Source organism: Oreochromis aureus, linkage group 19, assembly GCF_013358895.1.
Source record: "Oreochromis aureus strain Israel breed Guangdong linkage group 19, ZZ_aureus, whole genome shotgun sequence".
In the NCBI taxonomy this organism is placed as follows: Eukaryota; Metazoa; Chordata; class Actinopteri; order Cichliformes; family Cichlidae; genus Oreochromis; species Oreochromis aureus.
In genome coordinates, this window is record NC_052960.1 from 13207795 (window position 1) to 13229030 (window position 21236).

The 21236-nt window shown below is 40.0% G+C and overlaps 3 protein-coding genes across 4 annotated transcripts; all 3 read right to left on the reverse strand.

Annotated features, from left to right (window-relative positions):
• Window positions 1–670: 670 nt before the first annotated feature.
• On the reverse strand, window positions 671–4060 carry LOC116318026 (putative nuclease HARBI1). Its single transcript, XM_031736928.2, has 4 exons — window positions 3818–4060; window positions 2021–2569; window positions 1763–1923; window positions 671–1330 (listed from the first exon to the last, which is right to left on the reverse strand). The coding sequence occupies exons 1-4, from the start codon at window positions 3980–3982 to the stop codon at window positions 889–891; spliced, it is 1317 nt and encodes a 438-aa protein (XP_031592788.1). The 5' UTR covers window positions 3983–4060; the 3' UTR covers window positions 671–888.
• A 2029-nt stretch (window positions 4061–6089) lies between these two features.
• tpgs1 (tubulin polyglutamylase complex subunit 1) lies at window positions 6090–8313 on the reverse strand. The gene is made up of 2 exons (XM_039603723.1): window positions 7977–8313; window positions 6090–6889 (listed from the first exon to the last, which is right to left on the reverse strand). Exons 1-2 carry the CDS (start codon window positions 8267–8269, stop codon window positions 6241–6243), a joined length of 942 nt encoding a protein of 313 aa, XP_039459657.1. The 5' UTR covers window positions 8270–8313; the 3' UTR covers window positions 6090–6240.
• A 2852-nt stretch (window positions 8314–11165) lies between these two features.
• On the reverse strand, window positions 11166–16519 carry LOC116318025 (inositol-3-phosphate synthase 1-A). Of its 2 annotated transcripts, none has more exons than XM_031736926.2 (11): window positions 16324–16519; window positions 15862–15986; window positions 15619–15780; window positions 14838–14967; window positions 14242–14435; window positions 14005–14154; window positions 13219–13437; window positions 12917–13081; window positions 12711–12824; window positions 11983–12200; window positions 11166–11853 (listed from the first exon to the last, which is right to left on the reverse strand). In XM_031736926.2, the coding sequence occupies exons 2-11, from the start codon at window positions 15973–15975 to the stop codon at window positions 11658–11660; spliced, it is 1662 nt and encodes a 553-aa protein (XP_031592786.1). In that variant the 5' UTR covers window positions 15976–15986; window positions 16324–16519; the 3' UTR covers window positions 11166–11657. The 2 variants fall into 2 exon arrangements, with proteins under 2 accessions (XP_031592786.1, XP_031592787.1); XM_031736927.2 differs by having other exon boundaries at window positions 16237–16519.
• Between the last annotated feature and the right edge of the window lie 4717 nt (window positions 16520–21236).

Genomic DNA, 21236 nt, shown 5'->3' on the forward strand with positions numbered 1-21236 from the left:
TTCACTGAGTCCATGAAGCAAATGAGGACACTTGGCATTCATAAATGGGCCATTCTGCAATTGGAGGACAATTTCTGTCCCACCCATGAATTTCAAAGTAACCTCTGTACAAAATACTAAAACACGCATTTGTTGTGTAAATTAAACATGTCCCGAGACAGGTGTAGAAAAGGGGTTCCAAAATATTATTTAAAATACAAAATATCTCCAGGGAAACCTTCAAAAACTATCATTTGTCTCTCGTCACAACTTCTTGACAACCAAATTGCATGTCAAATACAACAATTAACATTAGTTATAAATCCACCTTTTCTTTTTGACTATCTATTGCACATTTGAGATAAATATATATCTATATAGTATATCTATATATATATATATAGATATATATAGATATACACAGGAGTTTCTTGTTACCATAAAAAAATAAAAGGAACCCATTCACCAAATTGCATCATAAATAAAATGTAATGCTTAGAAATGCTTGCTTTGCCTCTGCCTTTTATAAGATTGTTGCCAACACACAGTATGGGAAATGTGAAATTTTAAGGCTAATCTGGTAGACGGATTTAAAGCTGAACACTGATAAAGACTCTTGGAAAAGCATGGTCTCTAGTGTGGGTGGGCTCACAAGAAGAGCTCAGGGAAAACTGACATGTTATAAGATACTTCACTGTTTTTCAGTTTAATTTTGTTCGGTTATCTGTACTGTTCTCTTTGAAGAACAGTTTGAAGAAAATTCGAGAGCCGAATAAAAATTTTAATGACATAAATTTAAGTAAAGTTAGGTAAATATTAAAAAAAAGCAACAGATTGAGATTCTTATTACAGTAATCCAGTCATGCTGGTAATGTAACAAAAGGTGTAATTGCACATGGAAAAAAACATTCAATTATTTAGCTTATTTTGCTCTTCAAAATAGTCACAGAAGAGCTGCCTGACTTCCTCAGCATTACTTTGGTTCATGCTAGTAGAGAGAAGCTGTTTGTGGCTGGGTTGGGGACTCTCTGCCTCGGCCACCTCCACCTGCCACTCCGCTTTAAATGCGTCCCCGTGGGACTCGCACATGTTGTGCAGAATGCAGCAAGCTAGGATCATGGTGGGCACCACGTCCAGTCCGCAGTCGTTCCTCTTGCTGAGGCACTGCCAGCGTGCCCTCAGCCTCAGCAGCGCCTCCTGAGACACGCGCAGCGCTCGGGCGAGCCGTCCATTAAACAGCTGCTGCTGCTCCGTCAGTGCCGTACGACTCGCCGTCCTGCCCTGTTCCTCAGGATAGGCCTTCATCAGCCAGCTCTGGAGCGGGTAACAGGCCTCACCCAACAACACATACCTGGATGTGATAAATGAGTGTCATTTATTTAATGCCCGGAACACCTGAAATACACAAAAACACTCAACACTACTACATTTTAATTTGCAAATTTGCATTATTTTTATTGGCCAGCAGGTGGCAACATTAAAACGATGTGCAGTTGTACAGAAGTTTATAGGAAAACAAGCTTAGGTTTCCTTTGCCCTGTGACCTCAGTAAATATAAGTCAGAAAAGAGGATTACAGTGTCCTTGGGTTCAAAACATCAATATGGCAACAATAAAAATACTCAGTTTGAGCCCTTATAGCAACATTTCACCAACTAAAGGATGACATCACAGTGTCTACATTTGCTTATTACACAAAGGCTGTGTGAAAACCTGACATACATAAGAAAAAACCCAACTTGAATGCCTGAAAAATGTGACTGACTTTCTTCTGGTAACTTTACCTGAGTGATTTTCCCATGAATGTAGGTGGTGGGGCAGGTGAGAGTCCACCCTCAGCGGCTGTTGCCCATAGCGAAGAGTTCTGTAAGATCTCAGCTGGATCTGTCCCACCTGGGAAACTGGCACATACATCCCAGAAGTGCCCCCGACCGCTAACAGCCACCTAAAACAGTGAAGGCACACAGAGGCAAATGGTTGGATTCTGATTGGATAACCTGCTAGCTTGTACCTGCAGTGACATAGCTGGGTGCTTTTGTCACCTGTGACATGACTGAGAGCCAGCCGGCAGGGTTGGCGTAGTCAGACGCGTTGTTTGATGGGGTGATAATAGCTGTGTGGAGTGTTGCTATAGCAGCGACGCAGTGAGGGAAACCCCAGTGAGACAGGAACAGCTGAGCTGAATCCTCCAGCTCCTGCTCACCTGGCGATCGGAGGTAGATGGAGCTGAGGAGCGCCACGATGGCGTGACACATGTCTCTAACGCACCTGCACACGGTGGACTTCCCCACACCGAACAAGGCGCTGATGGTGCGGTACTCGATGTTGGATGCCAGGCGCCACAAAGCTACAGCTACGCGCTTCTCCACCGGCAGCGCCAGGCGGAAGCTGGTGTTCTGTCGAGCCAGGCGGGGCCTCAGCTTGTCGCAGAGGTAGAAGAACGTCTCCCGGTTCATGCGGAACTTATCCAGCCAATCAGAGGGCTGGAATTCTGTCATGACAACCCGCTCCCACCAGTCTGTGCTTGGAGTGGTGGTCCAGGGGCGAGTGCGGATGCGGGCATTGGAGCGGATACCTCCCGCTATCATCATCTACAGAGAAAAAAATACATTTTTTTTTTAAATTACTTCCCTCTGAAATATCCAGAATCTGTCACATTTTTAAACATAATTTTTGCTTTTTTGATCCCAGCAGTAGTTATTCAATCAGATAATTTTTTGAATTCATATTTACCACAAAGGTAATTTTAGTGATCTATTAAGTCAGTACCTTTTTGGCAAGCCCCTTGTTTTAAACATGCTGCCATTGATAAAGCAGAAAATTTGAGGATTTTGTATTCTTGGACTCATGTAATTATATATCAACATTTAATATGGTTTTGGCACAATCAAATGTTAATACTGAGTTTACCCGTGTAACAAAATATTATTTTCCAGTAAATTATGCAATAACTGGGGAGACATGAAGTTGGTCCTAGTGATGAAGTTTACAGATTTTTTGATAGTTGCCAAATTTAAATTGTTGCTCATTTGATATACAAATGCAAATGGTGAAGCAGATTTTTTTTTTAATAGAAACTATAAAGCTTATTACATTATTATTACATAACACATTTATTAGAGCACCACCCAATGTAAGTTTATGTCACAGCTATGCTACATTAACAGTACTGGTAAATACCAAAAACATAGACATATATATACTTTTAATATCCTGCAAGGGTTAATCCACCAATATGCACAAGCTCTTTCATCAAAATGATCTATTTACTTTGTAAAGTTATACTAACCAGAAATTCTGAGTTACAGATGGCAAAAAACCAAAAAATAACACAAAAAACCTTCTTGTGTCAGTAACAATCTTCCATACTTGTACTTGTTTTCAGTGTAATGTTGTGTATTTGTAGATCCCAAGATAATATCATCAAGGTTGCTGTGATATGTAAAATGTATCTGTATAAGTAGATATAGAAATTTCCCAAATAAACCATAAAAACAAAAGTTTACAGGGGGAAAATCCAACAGTTGGTATCTGCATATCTAACTGTCTTTTTTTTTAAATGAATTGTGAACATTTCAGAAAATTTAACACCCTATTGAACAAGAACAAAAACTTGCATATAACAGACCTAATTTATAGCTAATGGACAGCTTTTAGCAGCTTGACTGTGGCTGATCTGACATATTTTCAAGTTTAAATGCAGGTGTCCCCACAGTCTCTGGTTTTAGTGCTTTTATATGACTGTAAATGTGAGATTTAAGAGTTTTGAAGTGTTGTGCGTGTACAAGATATTGGCTTTGACATGTTATTATTTTAAGCCCCTATAGAGGGGGACTGACCATGAGCATCCTCCTCTGTCTCTGGAAGAAGTACTGTCGGTGTCTGATGCGTCTTTGGATCTCGTTGCGTCTCTGAATGTTTGCGTCGTTTATGTCTCTCATGCGCTTCAGCAGCATGTAAGTCACGAGAAACATCAAAGAGCGCAGCTGCTCCTCCTCTTCCATTATTCCAGCTTCACCCGGGAGGCGACACTACTGCGGGCAACATGTCAGCCTGGTTAAAGCACAGCCTCTGTCATTCCATTTCCGTTTTCTGCTTGTTTATGTCTGGGTGTGAGTGGTGCTGCCATCCAGTGGCTGTCAAGACGAGTAGCGTACTGCACATCTCTCAGTGCTGATGAAGCTCTGTATATTGTTTTAGCATTCAGGGTTGTAGTGCTTTGGAAACAGTGATGTAACCATCTGGCATTTTTTGAGACTGACAGAAGCGGGTATTATTAAATGAGTTAGGTACTAGAAATAGGTTCCTCCTAATATACCTCTCAGAAAATAAATAAATAAAAGAACACCTTTAGGTCGTTTTGTAGGACTTGGGCAGTGCTTCTCCTGTTTCTCGTCACATAAAGGACCAGATACCAGTATGGTTGATGTCTTTGCTGTTAAGCTCTCCTCATGTAAAGGCCAGTCTCCTGATGTCTCTTCCACACTCTTGAAACTTTACAGAGAGACATGGAAAACCTTCTTTTGACCTGTGCAGCATGAATCCAAGTACAATCTCATGCTACCACTAGGAGCGTTGATAGGAAAGATAAGGAGAGTGCAATAGTCTGTGGTCACCACCTCCAAAATATTTCATATTAGGAGTTGTCTTGTTGCCACTCTGTGCAACTGTTGCAGCTTTCATTTGCACCAAAGCAGGTGAAATGGACTCACAGTGGTTTATACTTCCTTACTAGACAGAATAATATCCCTGAAGTTTAACTGACTTGGTCTTATAATCTTATGCACTGTGTTGTCTCTCTACACTCCCCAGTGATCTTTTACTTTGTAATTTAAAAGTTCATTTAACATCAAACCTCTTTAATGTGTAGACGGCTTATTTGGTGCTTTACTGTTATCATCTGGGAATGTTTTCTCTATGTAAGTCATACATGATGAATGATGTTATATTGTGTATACATTAAACAAAAATAGTTCAGTACTACCCTAAATGCTTCATCCTGCACTGCCTTTTGTGTTCAGTATAACTTCAGTGAATGACAAAAAGTGAGCCATTTAAAAGAGGATTATTTATTACAGCAGTGTTTATTTCACCAGTAATACTCGCTGCTCCAAGCATTTCAATAAATAGGTTCAAAAACAGTGACTCTCAGTCAGAAGAAATACTGATTTCGAGGAATAGGAACTCCTCTTTTGCAAAAAGAACTCCTTGTCATCCATACACCAGTGTGCAGTTCCTCAATAGTGCTATGAATAGTGAACAAACAACATGTTTTCGACTGGACTTGAGTGTAATGTGAGCCTTAAGAGGAGATGATGTCTGTGCAGGTGATTATTACTGGATAACAGTAAGGTTAGAGGTTATAGAAGGTGAATATTAGGGCTGCACGATTAATCGTTAGAAAATCGCGATCTCAATTCATACTTATGTGCGATCTCATTTCCAAATGACAACGATTTAAAAAAAGAAAAAAAAAAAAAAAAGAAAAAAAAAAAGACGACGATTGTACCGCATTTTGGTCCAGGACGTAATCTGCATGAAAACAAGCGCTCACTCTTCCTGCTCAACAAATGACAAGGGCAGAGCCTTATACCACCTGATACAGAAGCTGTGCCATGATGCTCAAATTGGCAGGGAAAAAACAACGGAGAACACGTCAGGGATGACGAGAAAGTGACAGGAGAAAATCCGTCCCGGTCAACCACCCAAACATCAATAACGGGAACCTTATACAGCGCTTCCCTATACACATCGAACTCCCGCAGGCACAAAGAAATTACGGAGGCTATTACTTATCACCTGACCAAAGATATGGCTCCCATCAACACTGTGCAAAACCAGGGATTTAGGAAAATGATCAACACCCCTAGACAAACGCTACACAGTGCCGTCCTGCAACTATTTTTCTATTGTTGCTATTTTTCTATTGTTGCACTACCTGCTCTATACACGCAGTATCGAGCAACGGTGGAGACGGAATTTCATGCAGCACAACCACAAAATGTGAGGCATTTATTGTTTTTATGTTTATTTATTGTTTTTATGTTCAGTCTCAACTGTTACGAAGTTAATGTGCAGTTAATAAGTGCAATAAATATTTATATTGGAAAAGAAAATCGTGAGAGAATCGTGATCTCAATTCTAAGCAAAAAAATCGTGATTCTCATTTTATGCAAAATCGTGCAGCCCTAGTGAATATAAGCAAATCATTTACATGTGGATATGCTTTAGATACTTGTACATTCTTCAGTCATACAAAGACTTAGGACACAACTTTAACTCGAGTGATGAACAACTCTGCAGCTGCGTTTTCAAACTCTTTTGCATCCATGTTTCCGCCAGGCCCCCGTGTCTGTGCACCAGCCATGGCCTGAGCCAGCTTGCAGGGAGAGATCTTGGCACTGGCCTCGAGGTAGCGGATAGCCTTCACATTAGCTTCAGGGCAGGAATTTACTTTTGTGTTTGCATTGGCACAGTAGTTTGAGTCAGAGCCCTGGGAAGTCTCTAGCGCTTCTTTCAAGGTCCCCAGTACGGCCAGGCACAATGCCCGAGAGGCAGTACCCTCACCTGGGCAGCACACCTCGGCGTAAAGCCTTTGAGCCTGTCGGATGTAGTCTGAGAAAACGGCACACGTGAGCACGCCATGACGGAAGACATCATAGGGGACGGCTTCATGGTCGTGACAATGGAGGCGTCGCAGGAGGGGAGCAGAGGTGGATGCAGGGACTCCACCCTCGCTGCACAGGCATTGCAAGGTCTGAGTGTAGAGGCCGCCTCTTACTCCTCCTCCTCCGGCGGGGCTGTCGGTGCAGGGGCCATCAGGGCCTTCAGAAAACTCTCCTGCACATGTTTGAGGTCCAGTGAGGTTTAGGAGGTCGTAGGCCACACGGACATTGTTGCTGAATGCAGATCTGAGGAGAAAGGTACAATAAAAGAGATCAAATTATTCTTTAGTCTGTAGCAGAGTTATTATAGTTTCATATTTTCTGATTAGTTTTTATTTTTATTTCATTTGGATTCTTTGTTTTTAATTCAGTTTAGTTTTAGTTAGTTTCCAGAGTGGAAGTTGTTGTCTCAGTTTAGTTTTTAGTGTTTTAAAATGTTTGGTTTAATTTACTTTTAGTTTTATTTTTAGTCTTTTTAATTATTATTTTGTGGATGGCATATGTCACAGGAAAGACTCAGGGAAAATCAGTACAAATATTACATTAAAAACAATTTTGAAAGCAGTTGACACACAGTCTCATAGACATCCAGACTCTGAATAAACATGCCTATCAGTGCCTCGTCAGGTAAGTTGTAATAACATTTTACCAGACTAATAAAACTAATGATATTTTCTCTATATATTTCTTTTATTTTAATTAATTTTCCAAATTCACAAAATTGTTTCAATTTTGTTTAGTTTTCCTTTCATTTTATCACTGACAGGAAATAAATCAGGAGAGAGATGATAGAGCAGTTTCTTATGTCTCTAAACCAGAACACTACTGGGGGCTTTAAGGACTAATGAATATGCAAATAATGAATATACAGCATAAAAAGAAACCTGTTTCTGGAGAAAGATGACTTTTAAAATATCAGTTAAAATATAACTACTTCTAAAGCTGCTGATTAGAGCTTATATGGGGAAGAATGTTAATGCGAGGAACAAATTCTTTTGACATGTATGTTCCACCGTGTTGCTGAAAAATATACAGCGTGTTGTCCATTGCCATACTTTTACTTACATTCATTTGTTTTTAAAATCCCAAAGGGAAAAAAATCAAGAGAATAAAAGAGAACATGAGATTCAAACAGACTATTAAGCATTAGTCAGTCTGATAAAGTCTGATAGAGGTTTTTCCCATAAAAAATAATATAATATAATAGGTGCTCTTATAAACGCTGATATGTTATTCTATGTTTGAAAATTCAACAGTTCTCCGTCAATACACACTGCTTTCATCCGGATTGCTGTCGAATATAAGACCATAAACCTCTGTATTTTGTCCGGACCTCTGGGAGTGGTGGGCCAGCCGCAGGTGCCACAGAGCCCGGTTGAGACGCTGCTGCTCCTGCGCGCCTGCGCTCACAGTGCCGGTGTTCACCTGCTCCTCGTCGCCGCAACCACCCAAGCCGGCGGCTGTCACGGATGCGAGGTTGCAGAAGTGGTCTGCAAGGAACCCGATGGGATCGTCTGATCTGGCTTCGACCATTTTGAGGATAGCCCCGCGGAGCAGGTCTCCCACCCCTGCCTGCGATAGAAACTCCCTGTCGCTGTCCGATTTGGTGGCTTTACCCGCGGGCATCCCCGGAGGATTAACCCCGGACCGGCGTTTCTCCTTGTCCGCCATTGCTGTTGACGTCCCGTGTCGCAGCAACGGCAGCGGAAGTGATGAAAACCCGGTTGGCGTTCAAGAAAACGTCACAAAAAATGAAACCACCCCTTTGTCTGGCTCGTTGTGAGGTGAAGCGCGCACAGAGGGGGACTAAAGGCTTCTGAGCCCAGCCTAAATCATCGCCTGGTTCCCCTGAAGGTTTCCCTTACTCTGACATGATGAAATGTATAGAACCAGCGATATTAAACTTTTAGCGTTTTGTGAAAACCTCCGCTTTTTCAGTTTAAACCTACCACCTAACCTCAAACATTTAATAATAGCAGCTGTGATGAAATTATTTAAACAATATACAAGTCGACTGTTTATTCTACCATTCACATCACATCAAAAGGCATTTTTAAAACAAAAATATAAACATATTCAAAAAAATATTAAATTAAATTCCACATGCACATATTCAGATGTGCAAAATTAGATGCAATTAGATTGAATTATTGAAAGTAACATTTATGCAGTTTGTAATTAGCAAGTTAAACTTCAATCAATTCCGAAACTTCAGTCAAAGAAACAAAAAGTAATGTACTCTAATAGTTTAACGTGATTATCAATTCAATGGTCTTAGGTGCCATCCTCAAGAATAGGGTACATTTTCAGTTGGGTTACATCACTGGAATTGTGATTTCCATCACATTATGTATTTACCATTATTATAAAAAAAAGTGATGGAGGTGAGTGTGGTGGGAATTACATTCCCTTACAGAGCAGGTTGTCTACTATTTTACTAACTGGAAGTTCAGTTGTTTAACCCACAGCTCCTCTAGTTTGAACAAAGTATCATTGGGCAAGATACTGAACCCTGAGTTGCCCCCGTTGCATCCATGTGAGTGTTATCATGTATAGGAAAAAGGCACTTATATGATTGCATGTGTGAATGAGACCTGTGGTTAGAAAATCCTCTGAGTGCTTATACAGAATGTAAGTAGTGCTTTAAATGTTTATTTTAGAGTTCATTTTGCTACTGGTAGGTTCAAAGGAGATATCAGCTGTTTAGAAATGACAGCCAACAAAATTATTCTTGATGTAACTGAAACATTTGGCTTGATTTATTTATATTCAAGAAAATATATAGTATATTTATATTATTTATTATATATTTATATTTCGGTTCCTTCAATGGATGTGACAAGAACAGAAGTCACATGACTATTGCTGTACTCACCGAGCATACAAACCCTCAAAAACGTCCTACATTTTGCACAGTGAGATGGAAATGGCAGTGACCCAAAGGGACATGTTTGTTTTATGAAAATACAAAAAATGCTGATATATATTAGAACAAGTGATGCAGTTTATTAAAATAGATGTGCATGTATTCTTTTTATTTAAAGATAAGATTAGTTCACCAATAAAATTTTTATTTTTCAACACTAAATGTCAAAAATATGGCTGCGGGGCAAAGCAAATATAACGAAACATCACATAAAAAGTGTAGTTTTATGTAGTTTTTCATATTAAAAAATAGCAACTTATCTGTGATTACATTTTTTGTGCTTTGCTTCATATATTTAATGGTACTTTTGTATTTTAGTGCATGTGCAGCAGATTTGAATTTACTTTGGCTTTGCGCTAATCCACACAGAGGTAAAAGTATACATACCCGCTCAAAAATAGACTAATATTTCGATAAAAATTCCAAGCAAGTTGAACGCTTTTGGCATTATTCAGACTTGATCTTTGGCCAGTCTTCTCAGCAGAAATGGTAGAGTTCATTTAAATTGGTTGGTAAAGAGAGACTTGAGCATAGAAGTGAAACTCTGGATTTACTGGTAAATCTACATTCCTACTCTCACCTGTGGTAGTGACTGAAAGGATGTTGTGGATACAAGCAGAGGAAATCAGTCTCCTTCAAATGGTGGCTGGACTCTACCTTAGAGATAGGGTAACGAGCTTGGTTATTTGAGAGGGACTTGGGAGGGAGCCGCTGCTCTTCCACATCAAATGGAGCCAGTTGAGGTGATTTAAGTATCTGATTAGGATGCCTCTTGAACACTTAGGCAAAACAGCTTGTCCTACAGGGAGGCAGTTGCAGGGCAGACCCAGGACTGGAGAGATTCTACATCTCTCAGCTGGCTTGGGAACAACTCAGTGTCCCCTTGTATGAGCTTGAAGAGGTCAGTGGGATGAGCGAAGTCTGGGCTTCTCGGTTTAGATTTCTGCCCCCGCGGTGTGAACCTGGATAAGCATTAGGAAAGACTGGTGTTTCAGCAGTTTCTGTTTCATGGCAGGCTTGAGCCTTAGTTGTTCATGAACATCTTAACCAGTTTCCTCTTATGTGAGGGTGACAGTTTGGACCTTTGTCAAGATCTTAGTAAAGTGGTGACATGTCTAAATAACTTAGGTTTAAATTGTAGATCTAGGAATCAGCGGTCATTCTCTCCCCAAAGGAAAGGAGATAGTAATCAGTTTTGTTTGTTTATTTTTCTGTCTGTCTGTTTGTTAGCAGTCTAACGGCCCCAGTTTTTAAGATATCATGTTCAAATTTTGTATGATGGTAGATACCAATAACATCTCAAGACGATTTTTGGTGAAAATCAGGTCGAGGTCAAGGTCACACATAATGTGAAAATCAGTACGAATCTTTTATTTATGGATTGTCTTTCCAACTTGTGAAAATCTACAATTTTACTTCTTTAAGCGTTAAAGAGTTTCTTGGTCATTATTCTGAGTATTGTATTAGGCCTTGGCCAGGTCAAGTGTGTATGTGAACTTCTGACCATAGCTATAGACATTCTCTGTTTTTAATCTATATAAGTTATATGTATAAGTATATTTGAAAATCCAAAAATGAATGACTCAAGACAATGTAGGTTCAGATGACACCATTCAGGAGTTTATTGTATATAAACAGTTCAAGACACTACAAAAAAGTAGTGATAGACTGCACTGTTGTACAAAAACAGTAAGGTAAAAAGATAGTCCAGTGTAATGTTAATTTAAATAACAAATACAGCAGGTACTACATCCGTTTTTCACAGAAACAGCTGTTTCACAGATAAAAGATAGTGTACAATGTGCAAATGTAAATTACTTTGAAAACTACTGTGATTTAAACACAAGCAGTTAGAAAATTTACTCAAGTTTACTATTGTAAAGTTAATACTTTAAAATATGTAAACAAACTAACAAACAAACTTGCCTTTTTAGGGCCCATGTAAGTGCTGTACGTGGGCTTTATAAAGCATACTGAAACTCAGTAAATCTAGTTAACTAGGCCAAATTGATGTCGCAACAACAGCTTAATCAATGAGGGAACTTCTTCTTTTGATTCAAAGTTCAGTTTAGTTCTGCAGTGTTTCAGTTATAATGCACATGCTGTGTGGTCCATGTGTGCATATACGCCATTTGTTAGAGGAATGTGATTTCCGTTGACTAAGGGAACTTTCTTCAAAGAAGCGACATCATTGTTGACACAGGTTTCATGTGGGGGCAGGAAGTTTCTCTGCAGCTTGTGCTCCAGCAGCATGTGGTTCTGAGGAGGAAGACCAAGGCACGCCCTGAAAAGAAAGGAGATAGATACTGTAACTAAATGTAACTGAGGAATATCAATCGCCTCATTCCTGAAAATGCCTCTGTTGAGTCAACATGCAGCCTTTTAGACACAGAAATCAAAGCAATCAACTCACCTCATGATGTTCTCAATGGAGGACCTCTGGCGGAAAAAGGCATTGACAACTGGAGTTCCTGATGGGACAAGAGGAGCCTTGCAGAGGAAGGAGAGCAGTGATAAGACGCTGTGGAAAGACTGGAAGCTCTCTTCACCCTGGGGCTTTACAGTCACACGCTGGCAAAGCTCTGTCAGCATCACCAGGTCCAGGATGATTGGGGTGGCAAGTAGAGAGTCCTGTTAGAGAGGAAGCAAGAAGAAGTGAGTGAGCACTGTGTACTAGAATTAGAAGGTATACATATGTACAGAAGACAAACACCATTCTTTTTAATGATTGGACCAAAATATATGTGCAACTTTGAACAATAAGGTAAATAATCATAATCAAAACCAAAATAATTTTGTATCATAATTAATTAGTCATAGTAACACATCTACAGAAGATTGGTGCAGACTATCTGTTGGTTTCTAAAATTGTCTGTCAATGTAGCTTTTTTTTGTACCAGTAGAGGGAGCCAAAGTTCTGCATTAAAATATACTCCATTACATTTTGTTGCTAAAAATTATTAATAACAAGTCAAAAATGAACCCAAATGGACTGAATTAGTGGAAAATACTATGCTTGTAAACATAAACAAAATAGATGTTATGTTTTTGTGTAGGGGGGGTGAGGAGCTTCATCTGTTGATCAATTCAGATTTGGTGGAACCTCTTTGTTTCCGATGCTGTCAACAGAAACAGACTGACCTCACAGGTATTGTGCAGCGCAATAGTGTTGATCCCTCCCATCATTATTTCAGAGGTGTATTCATCCATGGCACGCTTGCTGTCTCCCACATATGGGACATATTTGATAACCACCTGAAAGAAAATAGAGGCAGTCTGTCAGCTGATGGCTGTAAATACTGACACGGAGCTTGTCATCTGTCTGTGTTTGCGTCGCTCTCACTTACACAGTGGTCAGGTTTCTCTCCTGGCTCGTACAGTATGGGGTTGGACTGGACCATGTCGTCCACCACATTGCTCTTAGAGATCTCTTTGGAGCGGAACTGCTGTGGAGCCGACAGGTTTTTCCCATCGTTGTTGCCAAGGTGATTGTAGCTGACAATGGATGTTGGCTGTCAAATGCAGAGAAACTTATTAAGTTGTGGTTTATAAGATACAGTTACACTTTAATTATATATACCTGTAATATAACAGATGCTAATTCTCTTTGGAGAATTCAGACAAGTGGCTCAGTCTCATTAATCCTCACCTTGATGCCTGCACTGACCAGGAAGTCCACCAGCACTGACTTGATCTTAGTCTGACCAGACTTGAAGTCATCACCGCCGATGAACACGCCTCTCTGCATGGCTAACTCAATTGCTCCTGGGACAAAAGTGTTCTGTGGGGAGCCGTTGATGTAGGCGCAGCCCTCCAGTATACTGGCCACTGCAAACAGAGTGGAGGGGGAGACCTCTGCAGCTCCGGCCTGATGGATGAAGGGAAAGCAAAGACACGATAGCTGTTACTGAGCATGTCATCATATTACGCTTAGTAGGAAAGCTTGACTACAGTTCCCCCGAGACTCTTTACATCACCTCAGTAAAACATCTCTCTTGTTGACTTCATGACTATCTTAAATTGAGCTATTTGCTGAGGATCAGAAGTCTGTGAAATAGACTCTTATCATTGCTGACAGCAGTACAAGCATGCTCAAGGAAGAAGATAAAATAAGAACTTGGCCAAGAGGGGCGAATCATAATTTTCTTTCCCCTGATCTGATATAAAAGGAATTGCTGTCTCTTTCAGACTCATTAAGACATTTCATTTACAAATCCAAAGTGTGTTAGAAGGGCTAATCTTTTCATCCTCTAAGCTTCATTAATCACTAAATGTAATGAAGGATTACTGTTTGGTCCTAAGCATTAGAAAGAAATTAAAGTTGAGTGGGTGATTGATGATAACCACCGACCACCAACACAGTTTAAGTTGGCTCATTATTGTGATTTGCACTCAAACTTGATTCTGGATTTATTTTTATGGCCATTGATCTCACCTGGATTGCAGCCAGCAGGTTCTTGGCAGAGTCGTTGACCCCTGGGATGATATCACAGAAGCGCTCGGTGTTGGCGGTCCACAAAACAATGACTTTGTCCACACCACTGGCCTGACGGAAGTCTCTTATGTCAGCTCTAATTCGCTCCATCTGGAAGATCATGTACTCTTTGAGACAAATTGCAAGAGAAAAAAAGTAGACAGATGAATAAAAAGGGGAGTCAGAGACTTTTATTACCTGCTCCGCCATGGTGCCAGTGAGGACATTGTCTGCGCGACTCTCCTGATTTGCAGCAATGAACTCTGGAATGTAGATCGATGGTTTGGGTTTCAGGCAGCTCATGTATGGTCGCAGCTGCTCTTGTAAAGACCAGTCAAGCACCTGGGCTCGCTCCATTGCACTGCCTAGATCCAATGAAGAGATATCCCAACCTAACAAAAAAAAGAGGGAGAAAAAAATTATTTTTCAGAACTAAACAGGAAGGCTCACTTCTTTCAGCATTCCATTTTATCCTAAACTAGATTCTAGCATCTCTAGGAAAGTGCTGGCTGTGCATGTGCTTCCTATAACATCATATGCACAAGTCTGTAAGTAATCATGTTAAATAATCATAATAAATAGTGACCAAAATAACTAATAATTTACAGAAGATCAGTGCAGTAACTATTAGTTAAAACCTTCACCTTATGGAGACTCCCTATCCCTCTGATATGTTCTGGGATCGGTTTTCACAGCTGTCAACACTCCTGTACTTGTCTGAACTTTCTCTCACACCCACACACCCCAGTCTTAAGTGTGTACACCCTGAGCCGACTGTGTGGAACTGTTCTTACCATCAAACACAATGTCGTTAGGGTGCACCATGGGCAGGAGGTCCCGGAAGGGCACGTTAACCTCGCCCTCAAGCCCTGATCCCAGACAAACAGTAGAGGACTGCAGGAGGGAGCCGAAATAGTTCGCTTTCTGAGGGAAGAGAAAGCAATAAGAATGTGATTTTATTCTCTGTATGGAATGTAATCCCCTATTTTTAATGGTTATTATATATATATATAAAGTAGTAATAGCCAAAAATATAAGGAACCAGCTCATAAATATTACTACTGATGTCCTTATAAGGGAAAATCCCTAAGTAAGTTAAGCCTTTAACCCTCCATTGAACATGTCAGTATAATCAGCTTATAATCAGGCTGTACTTCTGCAGCAGGGGACATACAGCACACTGTGTTTATACAACAGGACAAGAAGATTTGCTATTCATTCTGTAGTGGTAGTTTTCACATCCCGTTATAGCGAGCTGCTGGAATTCATTCGCTCTCTTAATTATTTGTATTTCTTTTATTATTAAATTGTTATTAAATTGTACATACTTAGCATATGTCATATTTAATGAAATCGATTTTTTGTGCAGCATGCGATCTATTTCAATGCAATAACTCACAAAAAGTTGATTGGGAGGAGTTATTGTGCTGCAGGAACATTATATTACATTTTCTATTTGGTAGGCTTTTACTAATGTGTGGCTTCTTCATTTCAAATAGTAATACCATAAAAAAAAGTCTATGCAAATCCTTCCGGAGCATACACATATGTGCGTATTTGTGACACCCGTCTCACCTTTACTCCGTTTTTGGTCTTCCAGGTAAGACCCATTTTGTTGGCCAGTACGGCCGCTGTGACTGTGGTCCCGTTATTGCCTCCCCAGCCCGCCAGCATCACTCCCAGCCGAGGCACACGGCGCTCGGTGCGGATCGTCATCTCAGTGGTGCGGGGGGTCACCTGTAACGGACAGAGCGCGGGTTAGCTGGAGGCTAAACGCGCACAGACGCACACACATAACCATAAATGTAAATCACTTACCGTGACTTTGTTCCCATCTCTGTGCACCGACGCGGTCTGGTAGGAGTACTGAGCCTCAATGTGAGAGTCAGTGTACTTCACATTAGGGCTGTTGATGTGAACGTTCACGGACATGGCTGCAGAGTCTGAAAGAAAAGAGGAGGAGGAACAGTTGCATCATCTGTACACGGAAATGAACCTAGCGGCAAGCTGCCGTTCACTAACACATCACATTTAATCGACGATGCTCGCACACATGCTGAAAACGAAAATTGGGTGTTATTATTATAAGCCTGAGAGCTCTAACGCTTTTTAAGAAAAGCCTAACGGACCGGTTTTTTCTCCTCTGCCCTCCGATAGACAGCTGGTAAACTTTCTACGAAAATCCTAACAAACCTGTTTTTGTGTTTGGTCGTTCGATGGTGGAGCAGTCAAATTAAGTTCAAGTGGGAAAAAGTGAACTAAACCGGTAAACTCCCTCACCTTTGCACGGAATAAGTGTAAAGTATCTAAAATGAGACTGCTTCCCGGCGTATCGCTGACAGCTCTTCGCTTCAACGACTGTAAATTTCCGCTCTCTTTAATTTGAAGGGGCGTTTATCGTCTTCGTCCAGTTGGTGTCAGCCACGAGCTCGAGAGGTTCCCTCGTAGGACGACTTCAGTGCCACAAGCCAATCCGAGCGCTCGGTCGCTCTTTTATAGCTGATGCTGAGGGAGACGTCTGAGGACATCAGCAAATGGCCGGGCTTGTTTCCACTCACGTTTCTTTACATGAGGTGAAAAATTTCCATTCTGGAGAGTTCTCGGTGAAACCACAAAGCCCGGTGGTGAGGATTTGCGGGCTTATAGATGTTTCTCGATTTTCCTGCAGCGTCTAAGTATTTTTCCATAACATGTAGTGGAATAAAACAAAGGATGATACTGTTTTTCGTATTATTCTAATGCATATTTCGGCTGTAATTGTTCATTGTAGTTCATAAAATACATCTGATATTTTTGAATATGATAAATTACAATAGGTCACAATGTTATGCGTTTATTTTATTTTGTTTTTTCTTCCTAAAGGGTTTTGCTGCGAATTTTCCTACATTCTTAAATGCAAAACATCTTAAAACGCAGAAATATCGAGTTGGGAAATTGCAGGACGTTTAACTGAGAATAAAACAATGATAAAGAAAAACTTCGCTTTTAGTAAAAGCAGTAGGAAATTATGAAATTATTTTATACACTGTTTTATACACTTTTATACAGTGCTTAAAAAACCCCCAAACAAATAACAATAACAGCAACAAAACCGGGGACGCTCGATCATCACAGAATAACACAATCTGTTAGAAAGCATAACCCACTGTGAATCTATTTCACCTGCTTCGATGCACCTCAAAGTAATAATATCAGAGGCAACAATAAGACCCCCGCCCCCTCGAAAAAAATGAATGAATTTGCAGGTGGTGGCCACAGACCATTGCTTTATTCTCATCCTTAGTGAGTGATTTCTCTTTCGTTTGGATTTTTCTTTTGTTGCTACTGCTGTGACATGTTACCTCTAGCACATTTAGCAGGGGCGTACCAGGATTGTCGGGCCAAAGTCGTTACCCCCTTCAGACTTTGTGTATCCCCATCCTAGAGCGCACATAGGAGGGGGAGGAGCCACAGCTTGGTTCACTCTATTGTGTTCTGCAAAGAAGGACAGGGCTCCTCTCTCAAATGAAATGCTTTCATTCTTACATAAGCTGCTTGTTATCGAAATGTATTTGTTAAAACAAACCTCAAATGCTGATAAGGGCAAATGTATTCACATTTAAATAATAAGACTGCTTATCATAAACATTATTGGACACCACAATAAACTGTTGATAACCGTTTGTTGAAAACAGACTAGTGTTTTGATGCTTTAATACTGTAAGATCACATGTGATGATTTTAAAACATTGCTCCTCAGTGAATTCTACTCAAAATGAAGGTGTATGAAACAGACTCCAGCACTGTAAATCATTTCATTTATGTATATCGAGTTACTGATGTAAATGATGATCCACATGTGAACCAAATTATTTCAGTCTTCCCTTTCTGTCAATAGAAAATTGTACTTAGTAGTCAGTATAAGCTTTTAATGATATAAGTTTGCATATGATAGAATACTGTATGATGACCTCTTTATAACTCAGACTGTTTTCGTTCACTGTGACCTGTTATCATGCAGGGAAGGAGCAGTACCTGCTAGATAAGAGCTTAATAAGCAGTTTCACTTTGTACCAGGTAGAGGAGCCTCTCCTGGCACACGCACACACGCGCGCGCACACACACACACACACACACATATCCGCACATGCTCACGCATCAACATTCGACTGAACAAACGTATTCACTGTTGTATTACTCTTCTTGTGTATAAATAAAGACCAGGGCAGTGGCAGAGTGCGAGTCTCGGAGCCCTCACTCCAAGTGCGAGTGCTCTGTGGCTGCCCTTGCATGCAAGTAAAACTGTGTGTTTCTCCTCTCTGATTCTCAGCTGAAGAAGTGTCTTAGAGTACATCTCTTGACACTTTCTAAAAATGGCAAATAGACAAAATAATGATATTAATGATATAAATGCTAAAACTGATCATTTGGTAACTTGCCGAGGTACCAAACTGCACATACTGCCTTTATAACCAGCATCATTCCTACCATAAAGAGTATATCTAATAACCTGGGTGACTTTGAGGACAAAAATCTGAAGCCAAAATCATAAACCTCTTAGACTTTAAAAAGTAAAAACACTAAAAAAAAAAAAAGATCCCCTGGGGAAAAGCTGAGTTCTTTAAAATGAAGTTTACATTGAGCAGAGCCAAATAAACTAAGGAACAAAAGCAACAGCAAAGCAGCAAAGACTGGCTAATTTGGACTCTCCTGGACTCTTACTTGTATAGAGCAAAGAACCACTGACTCCTGTCCATAATGCAAAAAACCCCCAAAAGTATTGGTGCACGACAGCAAGCGAGTATTGACATGTTTGTTAGAATCTGAAGCATCTTTCTCATTGCAAACATTTCAGGCCTGACCCGGTCTTTCCAGTGCATTACAGTCTGCCTGTTATACACACCTCTCCTCAGTGTTGAGCACTTTCAGTATATTAAGTTTGCTTCCCAGTGCAAAATGCCCATTGACTGTATGTCAAAGCATCTGCAAGGCCAATCTACTAGTCTCTAGTGCCCCTCCTTTACATTATGCTAGATGCTTATATCCACAATGCTCCGGTAACGTTTAAGTCATGGTTCTGTCTTGTGTATTTACTCAGTCATTTTACATTCCACTGATTTAAAACAGGCTCCTTTTCTGAGAGGTTTTAATGGTGGAGGGACAAATATATTGTTGGGAAATTTAGTAGATGTACTTCCTGACCTTGCTCCTCGTTATTTGATGAAACTTCCTGCAAGCCTGTTGACTTTGCAGGGTGCAAGGCCTGAAAGATGAAGTTCTGATTCATGAGTAGTTTGTGTTGTTGTAAAGAACAGAAACATTGTTACTGTCACTTACGTGTTGAAAATATGCACTTATACTGTTATATATGTATGATTCTATCTAGACCAGGGGTGTGCAATTTTCCCAGGGGGCCACAAGAAACTGGGACTGTTATAAAGAGTGCTAAGAAGCTGAACTCAGTTCTGCTAATGGTACTGGAGCAGATGTTACAACTACCCAATGAAGGTCTTCTATGTTTTTCCTCCGTTCTTTGTTTTTTTCTTACAGGTGCTTTTCTATTTGTGCTCTATTCTTTTAATAAGCTTTCTCCTATTCTCTCCATCTTCTTTTTTCCCCCTGCCTGTAAGCTTAGATTTTGTCATACTAAACATATAATGTTATAACTGAAATAACACTAATAGAAATTGATAAATAAACAGGTAAAAGAAACACACAAGCAAGAGGAGGCTATAGAGAATTTATAGAGCTCATCTTGGAAAAGCAAAATGTGTTTGGCACAAAATTGCATTCAGATCATAATTCTGATTGCAAAAGCTGCAAGACAAGACAGGTTTAAAAGTAAAAAAAAAACAAAAAACAAAACGGAAAAAAAACAAACAATTAGGCAATCTAAAAGTTACATGGGCATAGTAAAAACACCAACTTTTTTTTAAAATCACTATTTAATATTTCATGCATTTAAGTCAGGTTCAATGTCTGTGGTGGAAATACAAAGGAAAATGGGCAGGTTCTCTTTACTGAGAGAGGATCTGGATTTCTTAAACTTTATCAGGGCGAATGCTTTTTCACATATGAAGATAAAAAGAAAAGAAAGGTCCTCATGTGGAAAATTCTCCTCTTTGAGAGAGAATTAGAAATCTAGCAGTAATACTGAAATGAAGTGCTCTACCTGTAGTGAATCAGTCTGTGATTCAGTGCTCTTGCCCTGATTAAGCTAACCATTTTAGTTACATCATCAACAACAAAGTTAATTTTTAGCACTGACTTACACAACACCTAGTGTGTAATACAATGGAAAAATACCAATGTCACTTCTGCATTGATTTCAGTCTTTTTAACTTGCATCCGTTTCAAAAGAAAGTTGGAAAACCTATCCAAACAAGCAGTTGTCCTAGTGAACAAGCTGCCAGCATCATTGTAATCTGAAACTCTTTCGCTATCCGATGTAAACAGACGAGTAACTCGGCAGTGTTGTGGATATTGCAGCTCTCAAGGACAAAAAGTTACATTTGTCTGCTTTGTTTTTCAACTGAAGCTCCAGATTTCCTGCAGTGTTTGATCCATCTTGTTACGGTTTACCTGGAGAGGAGTACATTGTTTTATGTTTCTTTGCTTCAGCAGAGTCCATCAAACAGTCTTTGATAAACTTCCCATCAGTGAATAGCTTACTGTGCTTTTTGTGATTTTAGTGGAAATCACAAAGCTGGTCATGGCTCCTCCCTCCATTTCTGGATGTGTATAACTTGGTAGAATGTCCTTGTTGTTTTTACAGCTTTTCTAGCAAAGGCTGAGATGTTCCTGCTTTGCATCAGTCAAGTTCTAGTATTTCTCTGCATGTTTAGTCTCATAAAGACCATTCAAACTGTAATCGTTAAACAAAGCAATCTGTTTTCCACAAAGTAAGTACATGACTTTACCTCTTGACTTCGGTAAGTGAATACTTAAAAGTCCATGTCTCGTTAAAAACTCTGCATTCATCTTTCAGGTCTAGCAAATGCTCGTAAACGTGTGTTCCAGTGCATTTAGATTGAAGCTCACCTGTATTGTGATTTTCCGCAAAATCACAGAAACAAGGCATTTTCTGATATGGAGTTTATCAGCTAGTGTTTGGCAGCTGAAATGGGACAAACTGCATGATGTGTACTTATTTAAGTCTGAATCCTAATTTCCTATTGGGGTTTTGCAGATCTTTGACAATCATGATGACAATA

Excerpts from the sequence above, each read along its gene's own strand:
- LOC116318026 (XM_031736928.2), bottom strand. The coding sequence starts at position 3,982 with ATGGAAGAGGAGGAGCAGCTGCGCTCTTTGATGTTTCTCGTGACTTAC. Across the intron at positions 2,570-3,817 it reads GACAGAGGAGGATGCTCATG|ATGATGATAGCGGGAGGTAT; the intron begins GTCAGTCCCCCT and ends TTTTCTCTGTAG. Across the intron at positions 1,924-2,020 it reads GGCTCTCAGTCATGTCACAG|GTGGCTGTTAGCGGTCGGGG; the intron begins GTGACAAAAGCA and ends TCACTGTTTTAG.
- LOC116318025 (XM_031736926.2), bottom strand. The coding sequence starts at position 15,975 with ATGTCCGTGAACGTTCACATCAACAGCCCTAATGTGAAGTACACTGAC. Across the intron at positions 15,781-15,861 it reads GAGATGGGAACAAAGTCACG|GTGACCCCCCGCACCACTGA; the intron begins GTAAGTGATTTA and ends TGTCCGTTACAG. Across the intron at positions 12,825-12,916 it reads GAGAGAAACCTGACCACTGT|GTGGTTATCAAATATGTCCC; the intron begins GTAAGTGAGAGC and ends ATTTTCTTTCAG.
- tpgs1 (XM_039603723.1), bottom strand. The coding sequence starts at position 8,269 with ATGCCCGCGGGTAAAGCCACCAAATCGGACAGCGACAGGGAGTTTCTA. Across the intron at positions 6,890-7,976 it reads CTGGCCCACCACTCCCAGAG|ATCTGCATTCAGCAACAATG; the intron begins GTCCGGACAAAA and ends CTTTCTCCTCAG.